The 22,742-nt window shown below is 37.2% G+C and overlaps 1 protein-coding gene and 1 long non-coding RNA gene across 2 annotated transcripts; one reads left to right on the top strand and one right to left on the bottom strand.

Moving 5' to 3' along the window:
- Positions 1–7,881: 7,881 nt before the first annotated feature.
- On the bottom strand, positions 7,882–9,669 carry LOC112174398 (1-aminocyclopropane-1-carboxylate oxidase homolog 1). Its single transcript, XM_024312166.2, has 3 exons — positions 9,136–9,669; positions 8,728–9,049; positions 7,882–8,307 (listed from the first exon to the last, which is right to left on the bottom strand). The coding sequence occupies exons 1-3, from the start codon at positions 9,663–9,665 to the stop codon at positions 8,056–8,058; spliced, it is 1,104 nt and encodes a 367-aa protein (XP_024167934.2). The 5' UTR covers positions 9,666–9,669; the 3' UTR covers positions 7,882–8,055.
- A 1,584-nt stretch (positions 9,670–11,253) lies between these two features.
- On the top strand, positions 11,254–14,618 carry LOC112170374. Its single transcript, XR_002925071.2, has 8 exons — positions 11,254–11,288; positions 11,400–11,478; positions 11,638–11,703; positions 12,339–12,490; positions 12,659–12,821; positions 13,207–13,327; positions 13,724–13,816; positions 14,348–14,618. It is a non-coding gene; the product is annotated as an uncharacterized LOC112170374 (long non-coding RNA).
- The last annotated feature ends 8,124 nt before the right edge of the window (positions 14,619–22,742 follow it).

Raw genomic sequence — 22,742 nt, forward strand, 5'->3', positions numbered from 1 at the left:
AGGAATCGGTATTGATTCCGGAGGAATGATTCCTAAACTCATCTCTCCCCTTCGTAATCGAATTCCTGAGTATTCAGGAATCGATTCCTGATAAGGAGGTGGGCCCTACATCCATTCCGATTCTTTCATGTGTTAGTATACGCATGAATTCTTTTACCCAGAATCATTCCGATTCCTTTATGTGTTAGTAAACGCATGAATGTTTTCACCCCATAATCATTCCCTCCCATTCCAAGTAAGTAAACATGCCCTCAATGTATGAGTGATTGCTCATTGCTTATTCTTTTGTTTGGATATATTGTGTGAAAATGTCAAGGAGTGATTTTACAAGATCAATCTGCTTCTATAGGTTTTGTTATGAGAAAATAGAAATGAAGATCAGAGCCGTCCCTTGACAACAACTAAGGCAGGGGCCTTGGGCCTCAGTTTGGGGAAGGCCTCCATCTCAAAATATATATGTTACAAAAAAAATAGTAAAAGAAAAAAAAATGCAGAACTGCAGTCTATTCAAGACGACGTTGAGGCCAATGAAATCAACCCCGTGACTCCATGAGGCCTCAAAATTTTCTCTTTTTCTTTTGTATTTGTAAGTTAAACACCCCAAACTTTCCTCTTTCTCCATCAATTTGGGATTAGGAAAGAAGATAACCAAAAATTTTGCTCTCACTTTAATTTGGAAAAAAAAATGAAACATTGGCTGCTGAAACATGAATTTTTGATTCCCTCTTTCAAAGACAAACGGTAACATTTCTTCCTTTTATGTCTATTTAAGCCATTGACAGACTCTCATAGACGCATAGAAGCAATATTTCTCTTCCTCTTACTCAATTCTGAATTTCAACCTTTGTTCTAATTTCATAATCGTAATTTAGATGGTTGATACAATTTTAACAAACCGTCAAGGCCTGAAGTCCAAAATTTTGTGGTTAGAAAATTAGGTTCCAATGTTCTTTATCGGCATTGTTACTTTTTATTTTGTTTATATAATCTACCATGTTTTAGTTTGAACTTTGATTTGCTGACATTTTTTTTTTCAATGGACAAAATTATTAAGAAGGTCTCTCTAAATTTTGCCTTAGGCCTCACTTTGTCACGAGACGACCTTGATGAAGATGGTTATCCTCTATTGCCTGCTTCAAAGAAGCTTGGTTATGGTTATTTGGTTGCTGAGGCAACTGCTTTGAGGGATGCTTTACATTTAGCTCAGTTCTATAACTTTTCCAATGCCTGGGTGGAAGGAGATTCAAAACTTCTATATTATTGACTATGTTTTGGCCTTTTGGGGAGACTTTTAGTCCCTTGGAGAATCGAGGCTCTAGTTGCAGACATCAAATCTTTGGCTTCCTCCTTTTCCTTCCTTTAGTTTCGACACATTTATCATGAGGCCAACTTTGTTACAGAATGCAGACAAGTTAGCAAGTTTTAATCTAAGGGAACAGAGATGTTACTGTTTGGCATAATCGCCTTCCCCTCTCTATGTCCAGGCGTTCCACTAGAATCAGCTAAGTGGGGAAGTAGCTAGAGAGTTTGTACTATAGTTTTGTTTCTGATTGTTGTTTCTTACATAAAAAAAATAAAAATAAAAAAAAAGGAGGAAAAGAATTACAATCTACCCCTCAATTGCAAAACGACTTATCAAACTATCAAAATGTTACAGTTTTATTTTTTAGGTCTTTGTCACTGGTTTTACCCTAATTATAGGGTTATTTATCCTATTAAGTTTTTTTAATTCTCCCTTACCCATAAAGACTCTAATAAGGTCTTCCCTAATACTCAATTAATTTTTTTTTTTTTGGATATTATTTTACCCTCACCCCTTTGTTACATAGAGAGAGAGAGAGAGAATGAAAAAGAGAGAAGCCATAGGAGACTTCGCCGGAGTCCCGTCACCGGCCGCCAGACTCCCGTCACAGGCATCCGGACTCTAGTCACCGGCAATCAGATTCCGGTCATCGGTCACCGCCTATCGGACTTCTCTGAAAACCTCACCGGAGGTCCCCAAAGAGGTCGTCGGAGATCTCATAGGTCGCCGGAAAGGTTTATTGCCTCAAAATAGACTTTTATTGGGAGGCAATAAAAGTTTATGAAACCTTGCCGGAAGCCTCCAAAGAGATTGTTAAAGATCTCACATGGGGCCGGAGAGATTCATTGCCCCCCAATAGACATTTATTGTCTCCCAATAGACATTTCGGTTGCTGGAATAAGAACTAATCTCCCTAAAATTAGACAAATAAAACTTTTGTTAAGGAAAAAAAAAACGAAAAGATTACATTAATTCAAAACATTTATTGCCCCACAATAGACCTTTAACAGATCTCTATTGCCCCCCAATAGCCCTTTATTTGCCCCCCGACAAAACCTTTTCTTTTTTTTCTTTCCTTCTCGGACTTTTGCCACAGTTTATTGAAAAAAAAAAAAAAAAGTTTTTTAGTATCTATTATTGAAAAGTTTACATTCCAACTATTCATTCATATGTCCAAAGAAAAGAACTTCCAGCAAACAAAGTTCAGAGACGTTCACGTCCTTATCCTTATAAGAACATTCTCAGTCGTCTGCAATGATACACCAATAAAAATCCAAAGAGAAGTCCAACACTTATATAGAAAATTAATAATCTTGGCACTGTCATTTGTTTTTCTAACTCCACTGTAAAATCAAAATTAACAATTAACAATCAATTGTTTTTGTCTATCAAATTAACACCTGAGGTTTACAATGCCCATCAAGAAACTTTTAGTAGAAAAAAAAACCACCAGGAAGCTTTGTTTGCTTCAAAGAATGACTCTAACCACTCCTTTGGACAAGCAAAGCATACCTTGACAGTGAATCCGGAGACGGCAAATAAAAAATTACAGTAGACTTAGGCTAAGACTGAGGAAGGCACAATAGTAGTTGGCAACGGCGGCAGTGAAGATGACATTGACCCAAACAACGACGAGTTCTCGAGCATCGGCGAATCAGGGACAGAGTGAACGTCCGGTTTCTTGTTCTTGCAATTCGCCGCCGCAAAGGCTGCCGTCATCCTCGGGAGGCCTTGTCTGTTAGACTCCGACGAGTGAGAGAGAGGAGAGAGAGAGAGGGAGAGAGAGTGCATATTAGAGGAGAGATGTCGGCCACGTTGGGAAGAGAGAGAGAGATAAAGGAGATCAGAGGAGAGTTAAAGGAGATCAGAGGAGAGATGCCAGCCACGTTGGGGAGAGGGAGATTGATCAGTATACCTGAGGGATGAGAGAGAGTGTATGTGGACAATGATGTAGTTTATTAATTAGGTTGATGGTAGAATTACCATTTTACTTTAAATCGGTTTAGTGGGAATAAAAATCTGTTGCTTGGATAAATATGATAGTTTTGACTCATTTTGGTGCTTTGGGTAAAGGACCCCTTTGTCACATGTTAGAATATAAGCTTTCTGTACTTTTGACTTGTGACTTTATATAGTCAACACTATGTCTTTCCCTTAATTTTTATTTTACTATCAACGTTTTCTTGTTATTAATCGGTAGTCTCAAAATTTTGATTTGTCAATGTTACAATATATCCTTCATGTGCTTTTGACTTGTGACAATATACAGTCAATACTACGAATCTTTCCCTTAATTTTTCTTCTACTATCAAAGTTCTCATGTTATTAGTCAGTAGTCTCAAGATTTTGACTTGTCACATGTTAGAATATAAGCTTCATGTGCTTTTGACTTGTGACTTTATATAGTCAACACTATGAATCTTTTACTTAATTTTTCTTCTACTATCAACGTTTTCTTGTTATTAATCGGTAGTCTCAAATTTTATGTTTTGTATCAAAAACTACAAAAAAAAAAAACCATGATTTGAAGTTATTGCTCACATGCATCAAACATCATATTAGAGATGAAACGTTCATGTAGTTTGATTTGTAACATCAATAAACTTTTAAGTGTTACGATAGTTGACAAAAGAATTACAAAAGTGATAAATATAGTTTACTCCCTTTTTTTGGCTATTTTAAGGGATGGACGGTTCCTTCTTTCAGAACCTTCCTTTACAAAAACCGCCTGCTACAAGTCTTTTCTCTCCAAGTGCTTCGAGTTTTGCAAGCCACATTTTCATCAGGATTTGTCGCCTATTGGACATTTTCATCAGGATAGTTGACAAAAGAATTACAAAAGTGATAAATATAGTTTACTCCCTTTTTTTGGCTATTTTAAGGGATGGACCGTTCCTTCTTTCAGAACCTTCCTTTACAAAAACCGCCTTCTACAAGTCTTTTCTCTCTAAGTGCTTCGAGTTTTGCAAGCCACATTTTCATCAGGATTTGTCGCTTATTGGACCTTATTTTCTATCACATTTAGACCCACTTTTCGATAATATATCAACATCTTGACCCTTCAATTTTTAGATTCTAATGTATAGACCACTTCTACAAATTTTCAACCAAATTGATGATCGTTAAGGGATCAAACAAGATTAAGCCAATGGACAAACCGAATCTGTCCAACTTGAACCGTTCATGCTTATAATTGTAAATCGCAGTTATGAATGCCTTAATGATTATCAATTTGGTTGAAAATTTGCAGAGATGGTCTACTCATATGGACCTAAAAGTTGAACGGTCAAGATGTTGATATAATATCAAAAAGTGGGTCTAATAAGCGATCCTTTAGAACATAATATCATCATAGAGATGGCTGCAAATATCATCATATCATCATTGAACTTTGTCCATGATTTGTCTTCATGCTTACATAATGCAAGCCCTCCATGACATGCCATTACCACAAAAAAGTGATTACTGGTAAATGGATTGGAAGAAACGATACCTTTAGAAATATGGTAACTTTGAAGAGTGTGAATGCTTGAAATTTCAATGTTACCTCTTGAAAACAGATTAAAAGATGTGCCATTGAATATAAATTTTGAAAGTGCAATTGATACAGTACTGTCTTCTTTACAATGCACATTCTAATTGAGTTTATAAATAGTTTTTTCATCAACACATGATGCTTTCATTACCAAAATGTCATAGCATTCTAGAGATAAAGTAATAAAAATATCATCATAGAGGTAGCAGAGAGCATGCATTGAACTTTCTCCATGATTTGTCTTCATGCTCACATAATGCAAGCCCTCCAGGACATGCCATTACTACAAAAAAGTAATTGCTAGTAAATGGATTGGAAGAAACGATACCTTTAGATATATGGTAACTTTGAAGAGTCTAAATGCCTGGAAGTTCAAAGCTACCTCTTGAAATCGGATTAAAAGATGTGCCATTGAATATAAATTTTGAAAGTGAAATTGATACTGTCTTCTTTACAATGCACATTCTAATTGAGTTTATAAATAGTTTTTTCATCAACACATGATGGTTTTATTACCGAAATGTCATACCATTCTAGAGATAAAGTAAAAAAAATATTATCATAGAGGTGGCTGAGAGCATCATTGAACTTTCTCCATGATTTGTCTTCATGCTTACATAATGGAAGTCCTCCATGACATTCCATTACCATAAAAAAATAATTGCTGGAAAATGGATTGGAAGAATCAATACCTTTAGAAATACGGCAACTTTGAAGAGTTTGAATGGCCGGAAGTTCAATGTTACCTCCTAAAATCGGATTAAAAGATGTGTCATTAATTATAAATTTTGAAAGTGAAATTGATAATGTCTTCTTTACAATTCACATTTTAATCGAGTTTATAAACAATTTTTTCATCAACACATGATGCTTTTATTACCAAAATGTCATGGCATTCTAGAGATAAAGTGACAAAAAACTAAGGAGGGACTGTGGGATGCAAAAGGTAGAGTGCAAATTTAATTCTCCATAAATTTATTCACTAGTCTCTAATAAATCTTTTCAGCTACATTTGCATTTTGTTTTAGCATATCTAATAGAGAATTAGCTAATATGGTAGAGGACAAATCTGCTACTTATGAAGTTGCACTAAGAGCAAGTTCACCCGTTGGGTCAGTAGGTCACCCACTATTAACTGTTTTTTAGTGTTATTTTCACCATCTGGGTCATGAGTACAGTGTATTTAGTGTCCTGGCTCACTCTGGATCACTTTTTGGGTCACCATGGTGACCTGCACAGTGTGTTTCAGGCTCTGGGTCACGGGCATAGTGTATTTTGTGACCAGAGAATGAAAATATATATTAAAAAGCAGTGAATAGTAGGTGACCCAACGAGTGAACTTGCTCTAACCATATTGTTTTTTGAAAGCAGATTTGCTCACCACCAACAATTTAGTAGTGATACCACCACCATATATATGAAGCTGCCACGTGTATAAAAACACAACCATAGTTAACTATGTCTAGTTTAATTAATCAGGAATGAGAAAATAATATTTAACAATATTAAAAATCTGTCTATTTGATTATTTTAATATTTTACTATTCATCACCATCTCTCACTCTCTCTCTCTCGTCTCGTCATTCATCCTTTTATTATCATCTTTTCTGGGTTTTAGGCATCAGCGGTCGCGACTCCAGCACGAAGGAGGCAGACACATACACTCAGACCAAAACCCTAATTTACGGACCCTCCTCGTGGCTCGCATTCAGACTTAACTCCTTCGCAATCGGCTTGACCCAAAATCGGGTCTTCAATTCCTGATTCTGAGGGTCTGTGTGGCTCAATAGCTGTATAAAGCTTTCATGGGTTTTCGGAAAGGTTAGCCTTTAGTTTCTCTTAGACTGATTTGGGGAGCGATCCATCGATAAAAGTATCAATCTTCTTTGACCCGGCCATTGTCGACGACGAATGAGGCAAGGGAATTTATCTACTCTTCGTGCTTTACATGACTCTGAGCTTAAACTTGTCTTTTAGACGAATCGGTTTTTCTGGAGGGACATCGACCTCTGCTGTTCATCGTTCATTGTTACAGTTTTGGTTGGTTTTCTCCGACCTCGATTAGTTCTATGGGTTTGAAATTAAGACTGGGTCATGCTTGGTTCACAAAGTTGGAAGAATTTGGTGGAATGCTGATAATTCGCGTTGCCTCTGTTCGAGTCGTCAAGGAAGATTTAGCTGATTAATCTGCCTTGGATACCAAGTACAAAACAATATTGACAAATTGAAGCTTTATGGATTGTGGGTTGCCAATGTCGATTTGGGTTTACCTTTTCGTGGAGGAAATCTAGTTGGAAGAGGTTGGGTATAGATCACGGTACTGGGACTTTTGAAATAATTTGTAAAACTCAAATCAAATTCTAAAACTGAGATTTCTGGATGTATATGCGCATTGATTTGATGAGAGAAGAAAGAGAGTATTTAAATGATTAATTTATTTATCCAAAATAATTAGGATTAAATTCTAAAAGATTAACCATATTTATGCTGTTAAACACGCGGCGAAATTTGATGGGGTGGTGGTATCACCATCTAACCAAAGATGGTGAGCAAATTCAATTCCTTATTTTTTGGTTTCTCACTTATTACCTTGTATTTCATGTACTATTTAATAAATGGTTGTGTAAGATCTCAAGATCGAGGATTCTGTTTATAAAGAACTTGAGGTAAACATTTTATTTTTGGTAGCGAGAATAAATCTCTTCTTTTAAATTTTTTACACTTGAGCAACTCTAAAATTGGTGTACACCAAAGAGAAGAAATGAAACCTTGGTCACATGAACAGGCTCCACAACTCATGTATCGGAAAATTCAAGCCTTGAAAGCAGACAATAACTCAACCGGCTGATGTTTGAGTTTACAACTCATCCCTCTATTGGCTTTCCAATCAAACTCCACTACTAGAGGTAGAAATTTTTGTTTGTTTGTTTATTCATTGACAATTATAGAAATAAATAAAAAGAGCAGAAAATAGAAAATAGAGGGGCTATCTCCTCATTAAACTGGAGAATGACAACATTTTATTATAGAACACAATAATAACAGAACAGAAAATACTCAAAATAGAAGGGCTATCTCTACATTTATTGCCATAAGGTGTCGATTAACATTCAAACTAAAACTAAAAAAAAAAAAAAAAAACAACGAACATGCTTAAAGCACGTACATTTATTTTAAGTACCCATATATTGGAACCATACATATTCATGGACAAACTTCACAACTTCAAAGATGTTAGAACAGGGACCTCATTTATAGAGTTTTTGTAATACTCCGTATAATATTCTTTCGTAGTAATTGTTCGATAAATGGGTGGATTTTCTTTGCATGTCAACTCTTTAATTGGCTCGTACAGCCTCGAATTATCCGACGTCGCAGGTCGGAAAAAACATCCCACAGATACTCTTGGACCTTCTTTCTTTGCCAACACTCTATGATCAACGCTTACGAACTTATCATTTGAGATTATCTGCACTAGAACATGCATTGTCACAAACAACGAAACAGCCGCATGCAATCAATTTGTATACAATTGCCAGATACATTTTGGTCTAGGTCCAAATTCATATATTTTACCCAAACTACAAGAATCTGAGTTGTATAACGAAACTCATACCAGCCCATATATACTATTTTTTTTTTCTTCTTTTCTATTTTATTGTTTTTATATCCAAAGAATCTGAACTACAAAACTTATAATTGAAGATCTACCTATATATGTACATGGTACGGGAAATGAATGTTTAGTAATCACCGAGAAATTAACAGATTAGAGGATTAATTTACTGGATCTATATATATATATTTTTTGAATAATACTGGATCTATATTAATGGTAAAGAGTGTTTGTTGGAACATATGTACGTATAGATCATAGAGAAAAGCTTGCCTGCATAAAATTTCCAATGTTGACTATTAGAGCTCCAGGCATAGGAATAACATCAATCCACTGGTTTTCATGCAAAACCTGAAGTCCACCAATATGATCTTGAAGTAGAATTGTTATGAAAGTGCCATCTGAGTGGTTGGCTGTGCCAATTGTGAGCTCAGGCTCAGGACATGGAGGATAGTAGTGACTAGCAATAAGATGCTCTTTTGCGCAATCCAAACTGATAAGATGGTTAGGTTTGAGTCCAAGTGCCTGAGATAGCAATTCAAACAAAGTGACACCTAATTTGTGTACTTGATTAGAATACTCCATGGTTATATCCCTGAAATGAGATAAAGAACACGTTAATTAATTGAATCACATGCACATGCACATGCCTGATCATATATGGATCAAATATATATATACCTGCAAACCAGAGGCAATTCTTGGGGATCTAAGGGCTCCGGAGCCATGTCACAAAACATGCTGTCCCTCCAAGCAGCAAACTTTGACTCGTACAAATTATAGCTACTAAAGTATTTGACCTTCCTCTTGGGATCCCTAGTATAGTACTGAGCCTTCATCTCCCTTGGCAGCTCATGAAACCCATGCGTCGCCTCGAGCATCTCCTCCAACACTGTCTTGGGTATCCCATGGTTAACCACATAAAAGAACCCCACACTCTCTGCAGCCCGCTGGATATCTTGGATCACCTTAGCAGGCCTTCCAGCGACAACATCACCAAGGTCCACAACTGGAATACTGAATTGGTGTTGGCCAGTTGGATTGCCGAAACTTGGGATGTCCTCGACTGAGGGATCTTCTGGCTTGCAAATGAAAATGGATGGGACTTTGGTGATTCCATCATCGACAAGACCTTTGACACCAGCTTGGGATTCGTCAAAGGCCTTTAGCTGTCGCAGACGCTCTTCAATATTGGCCATTTTGTTGTACATAAGAAATCTGATTACCTCAATATGCAGAAGCTCTCATTTATAGCACTGAAGTACGTACTGCATGCATCTAGAAACCCCCTAACATTTTCCCAAGCTCATGTTAATTGACTAGAGAACTAGAAGGAAAGTTCAATTAAGCAATTGACCATAGTAGATCCTCCCAAGGAATAAGTGAATAATTACATGCAGCCCCAGAAAAAGATAATTAACGTCGATGACTTTGTTTCTCTTAGTTGCCATTGATAAGTCATAAGCTGTAAAGTTGTAGTTCCATCCCAATTAAGCCATAGCAGATGAGTTCATCATCTACGGAAGCTGGAGCTTTGTTCTATTTTTCTATTGCTTTTCTCTGAACGAAAAGAAAAAAATTTCTTTGCTTTCACTATTTATTCCTGCCTCTTGTTTCTTGCGAGTAAGAGAGTGGGGCCATTCGTTGCTTTCACTATTTATTCCTGCCTCTTGTCTTTGAAAATTCTGGAAATATCCACATGGCCTTGATCATCGCTGGTGAGAGAAATGGGGGGGAGGCGGACCGCACGGACACGTGGTGGGGGATCAATAAGAGTGTTTTAGGTATTGCACTTTAGGAAGTAGGGGTAATTTCGGAAAAGATTCTTTTTTCTGATTGGGTGGCTGGAAAACCACATGGTGGGAAACCTCTACCTAAGAATTTCTTATCGTTGATATGTGGCTTTGAAGATGTGGAGCAATTAGGGACGTCCATTTCTAGTTAATCCCAACAACTAAAGAGGTACCATTCTATTTCAAAAACTAGACCATACGTTTTGATGACTTATTGGGCCTCTTGGGCTCCAATAAGGATTTCTGGGCATTATTGGGCTGGGAGGGCCAACAAGATTTTAATCTTTCTGGACCTGAAATGATAACAAAAAAAGAAATGGGCCATGTTATCTGCTTTACTCTTCTCCAGGGCATTTATCTTTTTTGCAAAACAAGCTTCAATCTATTCTTAAAAGATCGGTGTTAAGGAGATTGCTAGTTTTGTTTAGGGGTGGCTTTGTAATAGTTTCTACATAATGATTTTTTCTGTTGATCCCTTAGGGATGGTTGCACTACTAAAAAGAATTGCAATTGCTTCGGAAATTTGCGACGGAAAAATTTTCCGTCGCAAAAGTTGACATTTTGCTACGGCGCATGCTACGCCCTATTTTGCCGTAGTATATATTTGAGTTTCTGCGATGGATATAATATTCCCGTCGTATAATTAAAACTAATTGCAACACTTTAGCCACGCCGTAGCGTGAATTATTAGGAAAAAGAAAAGAAAAACCGAGTCATCTAGACGTGTGGCCGCTCTCTTTTCGATCTTCTTCTCCTCCCCTCTCTCTCTCTCTCTGCTCTTTTTCGTCTCCTCTTGGATGGCCACCCCGAATAGAACCCCTCTCTTATTTCCTCTCTCAATCACTCTATAGATATGGTGGTCGTGGAATCACTGTGATGGCTGACGGAGTTGACTATAATGCCCAAGAAGCATCGCGCCATCGCTGGCTTCGGCATCATCATCACCGCCGCCGTCACTTTTTTTCCGGATCTGAAAACCAAGCCTTTGAGTAGTACCAAATCTCTAAGTCGGTGCTCTGCAAGCAATTCCGAATTTCAAAGGTAAAATATTATGTTGCACAATGAAATTGATGCGCGAGTGTCTTTGATTTTAGCTCTAATTTAATTTTCAACTATTCTCTCTGTTATTCTATTCCTCTTTCTCGATTCTAGGTTTTTGAGGTTGGTAAACTTTCAGAGGCTGAAGCGCGAAGCTTGGAAGAGCTTCGGGATTAAACCCTAGCTCGATTTAGTAAGCATTCTCTTTCAGATTTCATGTGGAAGTTGTTAGGTTTCTATATTTTGTGGGCATTTTAGTCGTTGATTGTCTCAATTTCACTATTACTGCTTTGAATTCCTCCCCAGCTTACGCTCCAAGTACTGAGGCGTGTTTTTCTGCCATCATATTTAGGTTTCTTCAAAACAACAAGTTGAATGGTAGCCCTCCTGAAAATAAAAGCTCGTCCCTTCTCAATGTGTAAGTGGATCAGTATTTACTGATAAGCATCACTGTAATGCACAATGGAGTTTGCTGATAATGTGTGTTTATATTTCCATCTCTGTGCTAATGAACAGGCTGTACATGCTCTTGGTTTATCTGGATTGTACAGTATCTGCTTTTACAATAACTTAAAAGGATTTTGAATATCTCACTTTTCTTTTTCTAGTTAACTCTGGATACTAAATGCTTACAACTACAAAAAATAACTTTACAAAGGTACAAGTTCATATTTGTTAATCTAAATTTAGGAGTAAGTAGATATTTCTCACCACTAGAATAATCTTAATTGGGCTACTTGATAACATTTTGATGAAAGAAATAGTAAGAGTAATATGAGTTCCAGGCTTACAGCTAAAAGCCTAAAACATTATGTAAATCTTATTTTTAGTAGTAATCTTATATTGTTTTGAGCTTGTTGTGGCTTTGAGTATGCCCGTCATTCTTGGTCATTCAACACATTCACTTAGATACTATGGCTTGGGGCTGGAAAATGGTGTCTACACAGTCAAACTCCAGTTTGCAGAACAACAAATCCTAGATACTCCAAGGAAAAATCTTGGGAGACGTGTATTTGATATATATCATAGCTTCTCTATTTATTTTGTTTTCAGGGAATTCTAGTTTCGAAGGATTTTGATATACGAAAGGAGGCAGGTGGGAAATCTTTGCAAGCCGTTCAGAAGGAATACAAGGCCCTAGCTCACACAACTACCTTGAAATTAATCTCTTTTGGGCTGGAAAGGGGACTTGCTGCGTACCTGAGGTTGGTACTTATGGACCTGTTATTTCAGCCATCAGTGCTACACCGGCTAATAACAATATAGCGCTCAAATTTCAGTTGTAAACTAAGCATATACATTCAGGTTCTGATGGATGTTATTACAAAGTGCTTCTATGCTGTTTGTTGACTGCAATGCTTTTATACTTGCAGATTTCCCACCTACTATCGTTCCGAACCATCCAACTAGTAGGAAGAATAGGACGGGGCTGATTGTGGGGATTGTTGTTGGTGGTGGAGTACTTTTGATTCTATTGTTGTTGGTTTTCTGTATTTTTCAAAGAAGAAAAAAGGATTAACACCAGTAAAAATGAAGGTATATCTGGTTGCCAAGGTCTCATTTTTACTAATCGTATATCTGGTAATGAGTATATCAATTTTACAGATTAAACTATTATTCTTATTCTTTGTTAAAATCCATCAAAGTATATTATTTGTTTTTATTGTGGGTGATATATTGTCACAGCCACATAAAGGTTTCTTGAATTGTAGTTGGGTATGATTCTGTTTCTCTGATATTCTAACAACTTTGCTTTCAAGTGAAGAGCAATTTCTGTGGTGGATAAGTTAATAGTAATAATAAATTCTTACTGACTATAGTTCCATCTCCATGCCTCGGATCATATTCATATTTACTTCTCAAAACCCTAATGTATTGTGCAGTTTTTGCTTAATGAGGTTATTTTCTGCTTTATTCGTAGGATCCAAAGGAATGGCCTATTATTGAGCCATTGCCTTCTTATGGAAGAGGGAGAGAGAGGTTAGGAGGAAGGCACATAAGCCTCATTCATGGGGATGGTCTCACAGATGTTGTCATTACAGGTACCAGAGACTTGCATTTTTTTTTCTTTTTCCTTGTTTTTCCCCCCTCCTTTGTAGTCAAGGACTTAAAATACAAAATGACCATGTGAGCTGTGGATATGAAAATGGTGCGTCTGAATCTACATGAATGATTAACTAGAATATGTTGAAATCATTGAATGTCACATGTCATTTAATGTTTATCAAACTAATCTTTGTATTGGCAATTTATATCCCCATGCAACTGTCTGTCCATCGGCCTACCAGTGGTCACATTCACTAGAAATAGGCAAGCAGTTCCATCATTCTTTAATAAAACTCTTGGTGAACAAAAGATCTTCCCTGTCAAGGTGTTAGTTCAACATAATGAAAGCGTTCATAGTAGAAACAGAGTGACCTTTAATTTGTTTGTTACAGATTAACCTGCTAAGTACATTATGTATTCAAATGGTTTTTGATTTGGTCGACCCACAAATAGAAGTCCTGAAACACTGCCAAGTGTTAAATAAGGTATTTTATAGTTGATTAGGTGTTTTGTGAAAATTACTTTGGATATTGCTAGAAGCCTAGAACATGGAAATTACTGACATTATCTGTATAGATGTTTTCATACTTAGGAGATTCATCTATCTGTTATTGTATCTACCTATGTTGTTCCATATATGATTACTTACGAATTCAAAATGAATAGAGGAGAATTCTTACAAATAAATAAGTCCTTTTTGGATGATGAACAAATACTCAAGTCGTATATGTATACATGAGCCTTGATTGAAATTTAGGAAATTGATGAACATATTACTGGTATATAGATGAGCTTAAGTTTTCTTTCTAAGTTGAAATTATAGGATTGGGGTTTAATACAAACTGCAGATAAGAATCAGTGGTTTCAGAATCTCAAATATACAAGTACTTTGCTCTCTCAAAAGTGCATAATTATATAATTCATGATTCTTTCAATGATATCAGCTGATCGAGAATAGATTGTTCATGATCCACTAGTTTATTTTAGCTAACTGATCAAAATTCTCATCCTTACAGGTACTCGATAAGAATGGGGCTGCTCCAGCTAGAAGTGTTTTGTCGTGGATTCTAATTTAAATTTGAAAGTATGCTTAGTAGCAGCTGTGGTTGATAATCTGGCCATTTTTTTGACTTCTAATGAAGGTGCTGCAGTGTTGGCATGGGTTGCTTTGGCTCATCTTTGTTTTTAAACAATCTTTGGCTGGTCTTAGAATTGTGATTGTTGGTTGGTTATAGATGATGGGTTTCATAATATTTTTCAATTTATGATATTTGGTGGATTATACTAGCTTTGGTGTGCAATCAACACCTTTTTTATTATTATTTTTTTTTATAAATGAAATATTCTTTTGCGACGGCAAAGTATCCGTCGCAACTAATTCACCTTTTTTTTTTTTTTTAAATGACATATCTTTTTGCGACGGCAAAGTACCCGTCGCAAATAGTTTAGCCATTGCGACGGCAGCAGTTTTCCGTCGCAAATACTTTTTGCAACGGAAATTTACCGTCGCAAATACTTTTTGCAACAGAAATTTACCGTCGCAAATGGATCTTGTGACGCCACCTATTGCAACGCAAAAGGCTGTACTATGACTCTATCATCGTTTCAGTCCCTGACATTCTAATTTAATCTGAAAAGTCTCTGAAGTTACAATTTCTGTCTAATAGGTGTTCGCCGTCTAAATGCTCCGTTAACTGGCTGACGTGGCGCACAATTAGATGTGTGACTTGGATTGCTACGTCAGCAACTTAACGGCCCAATTTGACGGAATCTTAACAGTGAGGACTTATTAGAAGAAAATTATAATCTCAGGGACTTTTCAGATTAAATTAGAATGTCAGGGACTGAAATGATGATAGGGTCATAGTACAAGAACTAAACAGTCCTTGTTTTTTTTTATCAAAATCACACGGTATCTTCAAAAGCCTCTTAGGCTCAGAGACTTATCCGTGCGTGGGGGGCCATGTCAAAACGCTTCCTCTCCCCTAGTGATAAGAGCATATTTATGCGATGTTAATAGCGTTAATCTCCATACTTTCTTTGTTAGTTTAGTGTATTTTCTAGTTATTTACTTTGTTCATTTGTTTTATAGGTATCTTGGAGTAAAGAAGAAGAAAAGAAGTAAAAGAGGGATTGAAAAGCAAAATCGGGAAATCTGCCTGTGCAAATCAGTTAACTTTGACAGAGCACTGATACCAGCTCAGAACGATCCAGAGAATGATCTTTATATTGATGGATAGCCTCGGATGTCTAGTTTCCTAATCTTTTTACGGCTCATCAATATCATTTTTCTAGAAAAAGTTATGGCTGATTTAGTACAAGAGGTCAGGCTGCGCGTGAATCTGAGGTTGGACGGGAATTTATGTTTCGAGGCCCAAATCACACCAAGAAGCCCGAGGACGAGTTTGTGCTTCATATTCCGACTCATGATGGACAAATGGCACGATGTGAATGGTTAGAATAAGTCATCAAGTTCAAGAGCCAATAGGAAAACTCCACCTAAGCACGTGAACCCTAATTCTTTTAGGTTTTGGATTTCCTAACCTCTAAGCATATAAAAGGAGATCAATCTGCAGCAACTCTGGCTCTCTTCTTCTCCCTCCCTTTTTCATTATTTTGTGTTTTTGATTCCAATTTTGTGTAACTAAATTTCCAGTAGTTAGGGGCAGTTGAAGCCCCTAGACATGATCCATAACATGCTCTGGCATTCAATTTGTTTTCCAATTAATAAAGTTGAGGTTTTGTTTACCGATTTCTCATTGATGAATTCTATGTTTGTATGCTTTGGAGGCCCACTCAGTATGCATGCTAGGGTTCTAATACTTTGATTGTTTGATGCCTGGATCAATAGTTGGATTCCTCAAATTGTCTAGAGAAGTAATTGGTAGTTTTCACTAGCAAGTAAACAAAACCCTAGGTTTAGCAAGGCTCTAAGTTATTTGCGATGCCTAGTGATTTCTCAAACTCTTTTCAAACTTAACGATCTCTGCATGTTTAATCTAATAAACGTATCTTTAGGTTGCATTGCTTGGAAATAGTCTAGGTGTAGAGCACTTCCTGCCTAGCGTACTGTGACGTCCCGAACCCGAATTCACCGGGTTACTAGTCATTTGGACGGTAAACAACTTTTACTTTCACTTTTACTGTCGTTTTAATGCTTTTAGGGGGCCCTAAAAGTTGACTTTTTGTTCGGGTCAAAATTTGAGAAAATTTCCTTCATGAAAGTTGTAGAGGACGTTAAACCGAGCTCGTGCATATGTGGTGCGTAAAAATTGGACTTAGTATGTGAGAGTTATGGCCAAAAATGTAGAATTTACTGTTCATGGTAAGTTGTATATATATATGGAAATTACTGTTGGTAGATTTCCATTTTTGGAAAATCTACCTAGCCCCCGGTAACTTTCTCTTCTCTCTCCCCGACCCTTCCTCCCTTTCGGCCCGATCTCTTCCCCCTCCGATTTCTTCCTCCTCCGGCCGACCCAGAAAGTAATCCGGCCACCCCCAAGCTCGGTTTCTTCCCCTTATCACGTCTGTGGAGGTATATTACGGTGATTTGGCCGGAGAAGCTCGATTTGGAGCGGAGGAAGCTACGGTGGCAGTTAGCCATTTTTGCCGATTTCCGGCGATTCCGGCCACCTCTGGTCACCATTTTGCCGTCGAAGGTTTGGTTTTCCACGGAGATCATTTCGCCCCTAGCCTCGAATCAAGATTTGAAGTGTAGAGGCAGAATTGAAAATCTAGGGTTCTTGATTTTCTGGGTTTTCTTCACCGGTTGAATTCGACTGTTTAAAGGTAAAATTGGGATGTGTTGTAGTTGAGAAAATTGATCAGTGTGTTGTGTAGGTGCTGCTGTCAAAATATGGTGGCCATCGGAGGTGGTTGCCGCCTGCGCGTGGGTCCCACGCGCCGCCACTGTGGGTGGCGCGTGGAGGCGTGTTGGGCTGTGTTTTAATTCCAGTTTTTAGCCCATTAAATCCTATAAATATTGTAGAGCTTATATATGAAATTTGGAGAAGCTTGGAATTAATTATGAATTTTTGAAGTTTAGGGTTTCGATTATCGAATTACGAGAATCCGGCCGTCGGATATCTCTCGGTTCTGCCTTGGAACCTTTAAATTAACGAAATGGTATTAGTGGTATAATTTGGGTTGCATCCGAGGAGAAGTGGAGATGTAATTATGAGGATTTGATTTTGAGAATCGTATTTAATTGTTGAATAGTTATTCACGGAATATAATTGTGTACAGGGCGATGTACCGAGCTATTGCTCGACGAAGGAACTCGTATGCATGGTCGCCTAAATAGTACTGTGAGTGGACATTTGTTTTTAAATTAATTCCGCATGCAGTATTATTATTATTTTCTTTCAATTGAGATTTAATTATGTTTTGAATATTTGAGATTTAGTTTATCAAGATTTATTTATGGATTACGAGATTAGTATTGAAATTCCTTCCCGAGGGCTTTTAGTAGATTTTTGAGATAGTCATTCATGAGTTATTGAGTTGGGAAATGATTTTCGGGAAGTGACTGATTCGGAAAAATATTATGAGAATTATTGTTTTCGAATTTCAGTTTTTATGAAGATATACGAGTGCGATGGATTTAGCAAATATTTGAGCATGATTGATTTATCGAGATTTATTGGGTTTTGAATTCCGCACTTATCAGACTTGAGTTAGATGGAGCTTTCTTTCCGAAAGCAATTATTGAATTATAGAGTATGTGATTATGCTTTCGAGGATTTATTGAGATATCGAGGATTGAGTTAGCGAGTTATTACTGAGTTATGCTTTCGGTGAATTATTATTGATTTATTGAGGTAATATCGAGTTTCTTTCCGAAAGCAAGTGATTGAGAGAGGTTATTTTCAGTTCTTGAGGAGGCTATTTAGTTTATTAAGGAGGCCAGTTTTGGCGCATGCGTATCTTACCTAGTTGGCAGTCCCTTCTAGGTAATAGTCTGGTTGGCAGTCCCTTCCAGACTACAGCTCGGTTGGCAGTCCCATCCGATGCGTCACCTGGTTAGCAGTCCCTTCCAGATGACATGAGGTAGTTAGTCGGCAGTCCCGTCTACTACCTGTGGTTAGTCGGCAGTCCCGTCTACTACATGTGGCTAGTTGGCAGTCCCATCTATCCACCGCCTCCTATTCCGGTTGGCAGTCCCTACCGATGCGTCATCTGGGTGGCAGTCCCTCCTAGATGGCATGAGATGACTAGACAGCATTCCTTTCTAGTCATCAAACGAGCCTCATGAAAAGGATGTTTTTATAAGGATTGAGGATGAGATTTTAAGAGATTTCAAGATGTTCTTGTTACGTGATTGAGATTTCAGTAAAGAGGATGATTAAAAGTGTTTCCAAGATTGTTACTGCATGCGAGGTTTTAGAGAATAACTTGGGAAAGCATTAAGTTTTAATTATTCATTTGAAATTACTTATTTTTCGTCCACTCACTCTAACGGATTTTAAATGTTTTCCCCTGGGCCCTTCGGTTTTAAATGCCCAGTTTGTAGGCCAGTTTAGCTTGAGGTCGAGCGTACTTGGGGTTGAGGCATAGCTGTCATAGCTTCCGCATTATAAAAGCATCGGTCATTTATCTTGCTTTCTATTCTCTTGTTCGCCTGTATATTAGATTGCTCTGATAACCTATGAGATTAATATTCTTAAATTCAGAATTGTTTATGAAATGAGATATGTGAGATGTTGTGATATAGGGAGCAGGGTGGCTCCAGGAGAATAAGGATGGATGATTTAGAAGTGTGGATGTTTTCTACAGGTTTTGGGTTGTCCATTTTTAGGGGAAGTTCTGTCAAATTTTTGGTAGAATTTCTTCTAAAGTGGGCCCCGCAGGGCCTCTTCGGATTTCAGGGTGAAAACCGGGGCGGGTCCTGTCACGTACAAAGTAAGAAAGGGTAATAGGTTGTGTATTATAGATGTGAATAAAAACTTTCCATATACATTGGATATATAAAATCTAATTTTTACTAAAACTGTTCATTTATACCTTAAAAAAAAAGAAGGGAAATGATGGAAAGGTCATACTAAAGTGTAAAATGATAAAAATATCACTTAATTTTCCACTTGATAAAAAGGTCCATAATGAATTGTTAGTAATATTAATTTAGTTCTTATGAATAATGAGGTGATGTTAAAAAAGATCAGTTTTTAATTTCTTTAATTCCCATTCTGCCCTTAAAGCCTAATACAATCAAATTTCATAGGTTTAGTCTTGGAGTCTCGGAGTTTCCACTACTTTGTTCGTCTTCCTCTCCCTGCGTTCAAATTTCAGTGAGCGAACAATTGCGGCTACGGCGAACGACTTTCAGGATCACTGGAATTTGAAGCTCCATAACCTTCACGACATCGACCTGTTCAAATTTGGCATTGTATAGTGATAAGATCGCTTTATGCTTCTCGAATTTTGCCACCCCAACCTCTTCACCATAATCGACCAGCTCTTTGATTAACCCAATCTGTTTTCCGATCGACGACTAGTGTCGGAATTTCATCTTCAATCCAGGTATGAACGTCTAGGTATGGATCAATATTTTCAATGAGATTACGACAATGCATCTCGATATTGGTTGCTTCGAATCAATAATTTGTTGTTTTCGTGAGCTTTGAATACTTAGAACTCTAGTATTTTAGGAGAATTTACAAGTAGTTGGTATAATTTTAAAGTGAGATGGAGAAATTCGAGTTCAAGTTTCAAGATCTACGATTCTCTTAGTAGTTAACTTCGATTTTCAAAGATTTGAGGAAGGATTTGAAGAGAATTAGCAGTTTTGTGTGCTTTGATATATAGATTTGGTTCTGTAACTTACTAACATGTGATCTTATGATTAACTTCTTGCAATTCTCTCCTCACTAATAGCTTATTAATTTCTAATTTCATTGACTAGAAAAAGTAGAGGATTCAAATAAGAGAGATATCATTTTTGTGCTTGTGGAGAGTTTTGGATTTTATCGATTGCTAAGCCACATGCATTTGGCTCTTGACATATGTACTGTTGGTGTTCATTTTTGTGAATTATAGCATAAAATTTCAGAGAATCCCACTGATTCTTAGCTTTTATTTCATTTCTGTCAGACTCGGTGAGTTTTGATTTTTCCATTTCATGTGTTTAGAGAAAGCTCGGTGAGAGGTGATTTTGTAATTTTGGATTTTGTAATACTTATTTGATTTTGAGTTTTTGTGTTTATATTTGCTCAGAGATTTATTCCTAGCTCGGAGATATGTAGAGGTTGTGGTTTTCTAATATGTAGAAGCTTGCCTGAATTGAGATTTAGTGGATTAATTTTGGATTATATATATGTGTGTATGCGTGTGTGTGTGTGTGGGATCGATCATCAATGTGGAGAAAATGACAGTGTTGTAGGAGTGGGCATATGTCGGGCCGGGTCGGTTTAGCACCCAAACCGTTTCCTACCCGGATTCTTCGGTTGGGCCAAAACCCAAACCGCAACCGACTTGTTTTTTGGTGGGCCGGATTTTTGGTTGACCCGGATTTTCGGATCGGGTCGGGTCGATTTTCTAAGGCCCAATATTGTAGATTTCCATATTTTTCAACACGTTTCAATGAGACAATGACTACAACTTTCAATGGCCTAATTTCCAGGAAGAAAATTGAGCTTCAAAAGTTCAAAGTTCTAATACAACCTGTTAGTGACTAATCATGATATATCAACCTAATGACTCACTTGACCTATAAAAAACAAAAAGCAAGCAGATCTGTAGAATACTAATCTAGTTATCCAGAAGCAAGCAACCAACATGCATATTGCATAATACTAATCCAGAAGCAAGCAACCAAGCAATCCAAAACAGTTCCGAACCACTTAAGTTTACAGACCAACATAAAATGATTAAAATTCAGGAGTTCCAACTTCCAAACCAGCATAAAAGAGTTCCAGAGTTCAAAAGAAATAAAAAGAAAAAGTTAAGAACATAGCAACACTTCAGCTTGGTTTTCTCCTCTTCATTCTTCAGCTTGGCTACTTCCCTTCCATCGACCATAATCTGTAAACAAAGCATATTAGCAACTGTAACCAAGCAGTAAAATAATCCAACAATAAATAATATAATTAACTTTGCATTTTATACCAAGCAGATCTGCATAATCACTCCTCAATATCGGAAAGATTGATAATTCCAACATCTAGCAGAACAAACATGAAAACAATGTTAGAAGAAAAACTAAAAGGTTTGAACAAAAGTTAGGATTAGAAGGGGGAAATTTCATTTAATCGAAAACTTAGAACAAAAGTTTACCTTGCTCAAGTTTCTCCAATTCACCGTAGACCTCAAGTTCGGTTTTGGTTGGCTCTTCGAATAGAGACTTTCCTGCAGCCCTTAACCAATCCGAGCAACACACAAGGCACTCAACCATTCTAGGAGTCAAGCTGGCCCTAAAAGGATCCACCACTCGGCTTCCAAGGCTAAAAGCACTCTCTGAAGCCACAGTGGATGCAGGGACAGCAAATACATCTCTTGCAATTTGCGACAAGATTGGATATCGAGGTGCATTTTCTTTCCACCACTCTAACATTTGGAACTTAGGATTAGAAGGGTCTTCAGCAGCCTCCAAAAGGTACTTATCAGCCTCATTTTTAATCTCCACCACATCTTTCTCTTGCCTTAGCATCATAAATTCATGGATATTGGCTGCGTGGCTATCATCCTCACCTTGAGCAGAACTGCTGGAATCAACTTTAGGTAGTGTGATATCGATACTTGCTTGTGCAGCCTCGGGATCAGAACTTGCATACTCATTAAAGAGTTGCAGAAACATGGATTTCACTTCATCAACCATCTCAGCCACCAAAGTTCTGTCTTGCTGCAGCTTTGGAAAAAAGTACTCCAGATACAACATCTTGTATCTAGGATCCAACACACACTACTAGGATAAAGTTCATAGACATCAGTTCACAACTGATGTTAAAAAAAAAAAAATCCAATGTCTTAGTGGGCGATGTTAAAGATCGCCAAAACTAAGACATCGGTTCACAACGAGACATCGGTTTAAGGTCCAGAACCGATGTAAAAACATTAATGTGATCACCATTTTGGTGTGTTTAGCTATTGTCAAACCTTCATATTTTGGCATTAGATGCTTAATGAAATATAGGTCTAACAACACAATTATCCATTTTAACATCGTTTCTGATTTAGAAACGATGTCTGATAATATTTTACACATCGGTTCTCATAAATTTTTGCTTGTGGTTCATAAGCTTTTCGTGTGTTTGGTACATAATATTTCACTAGACATTCAATCTACATTCTGTAGTATAGTTTGAACTGATGTCCATATTTATTCTAGACATCGGTTTTGTTTATATATCGATGTCCATAGTTATTCTAGACATCGGTGTTTCTTTATATATCGATGTCCATACTTATTCTACA

This window comes from Rosa chinensis, chromosome 6 (assembly GCF_002994745.2).
Source record: "Rosa chinensis cultivar Old Blush chromosome 6, RchiOBHm-V2, whole genome shotgun sequence".
In the NCBI taxonomy this organism is placed as follows: domain Eukaryota; kingdom Viridiplantae; phylum Streptophyta; class Magnoliopsida; order Rosales; family Rosaceae; genus Rosa; species Rosa chinensis.

Coding starts and splice junctions, on each gene's coding strand:
- LOC112174398 (XM_024312166.2), bottom strand. CDS start 9,665: ATGTACAACAAAATGGCCAATATTGAAGAGCGTCTGCGACAGCTAAAG. Junction 9,050..9,135: donor GAATTGCCTCTGGTTTGCAG/GTATATATATAT, acceptor ATCTCATTTCAG/GGATATAACCATGGAGTATT. Junction 8,308..8,727: donor ACATTGGAAATTTTATGCAG/GCAAGCTTTTCT, acceptor GTTCTAGTGCAG/ATAATCTCAAATGATAAGTT.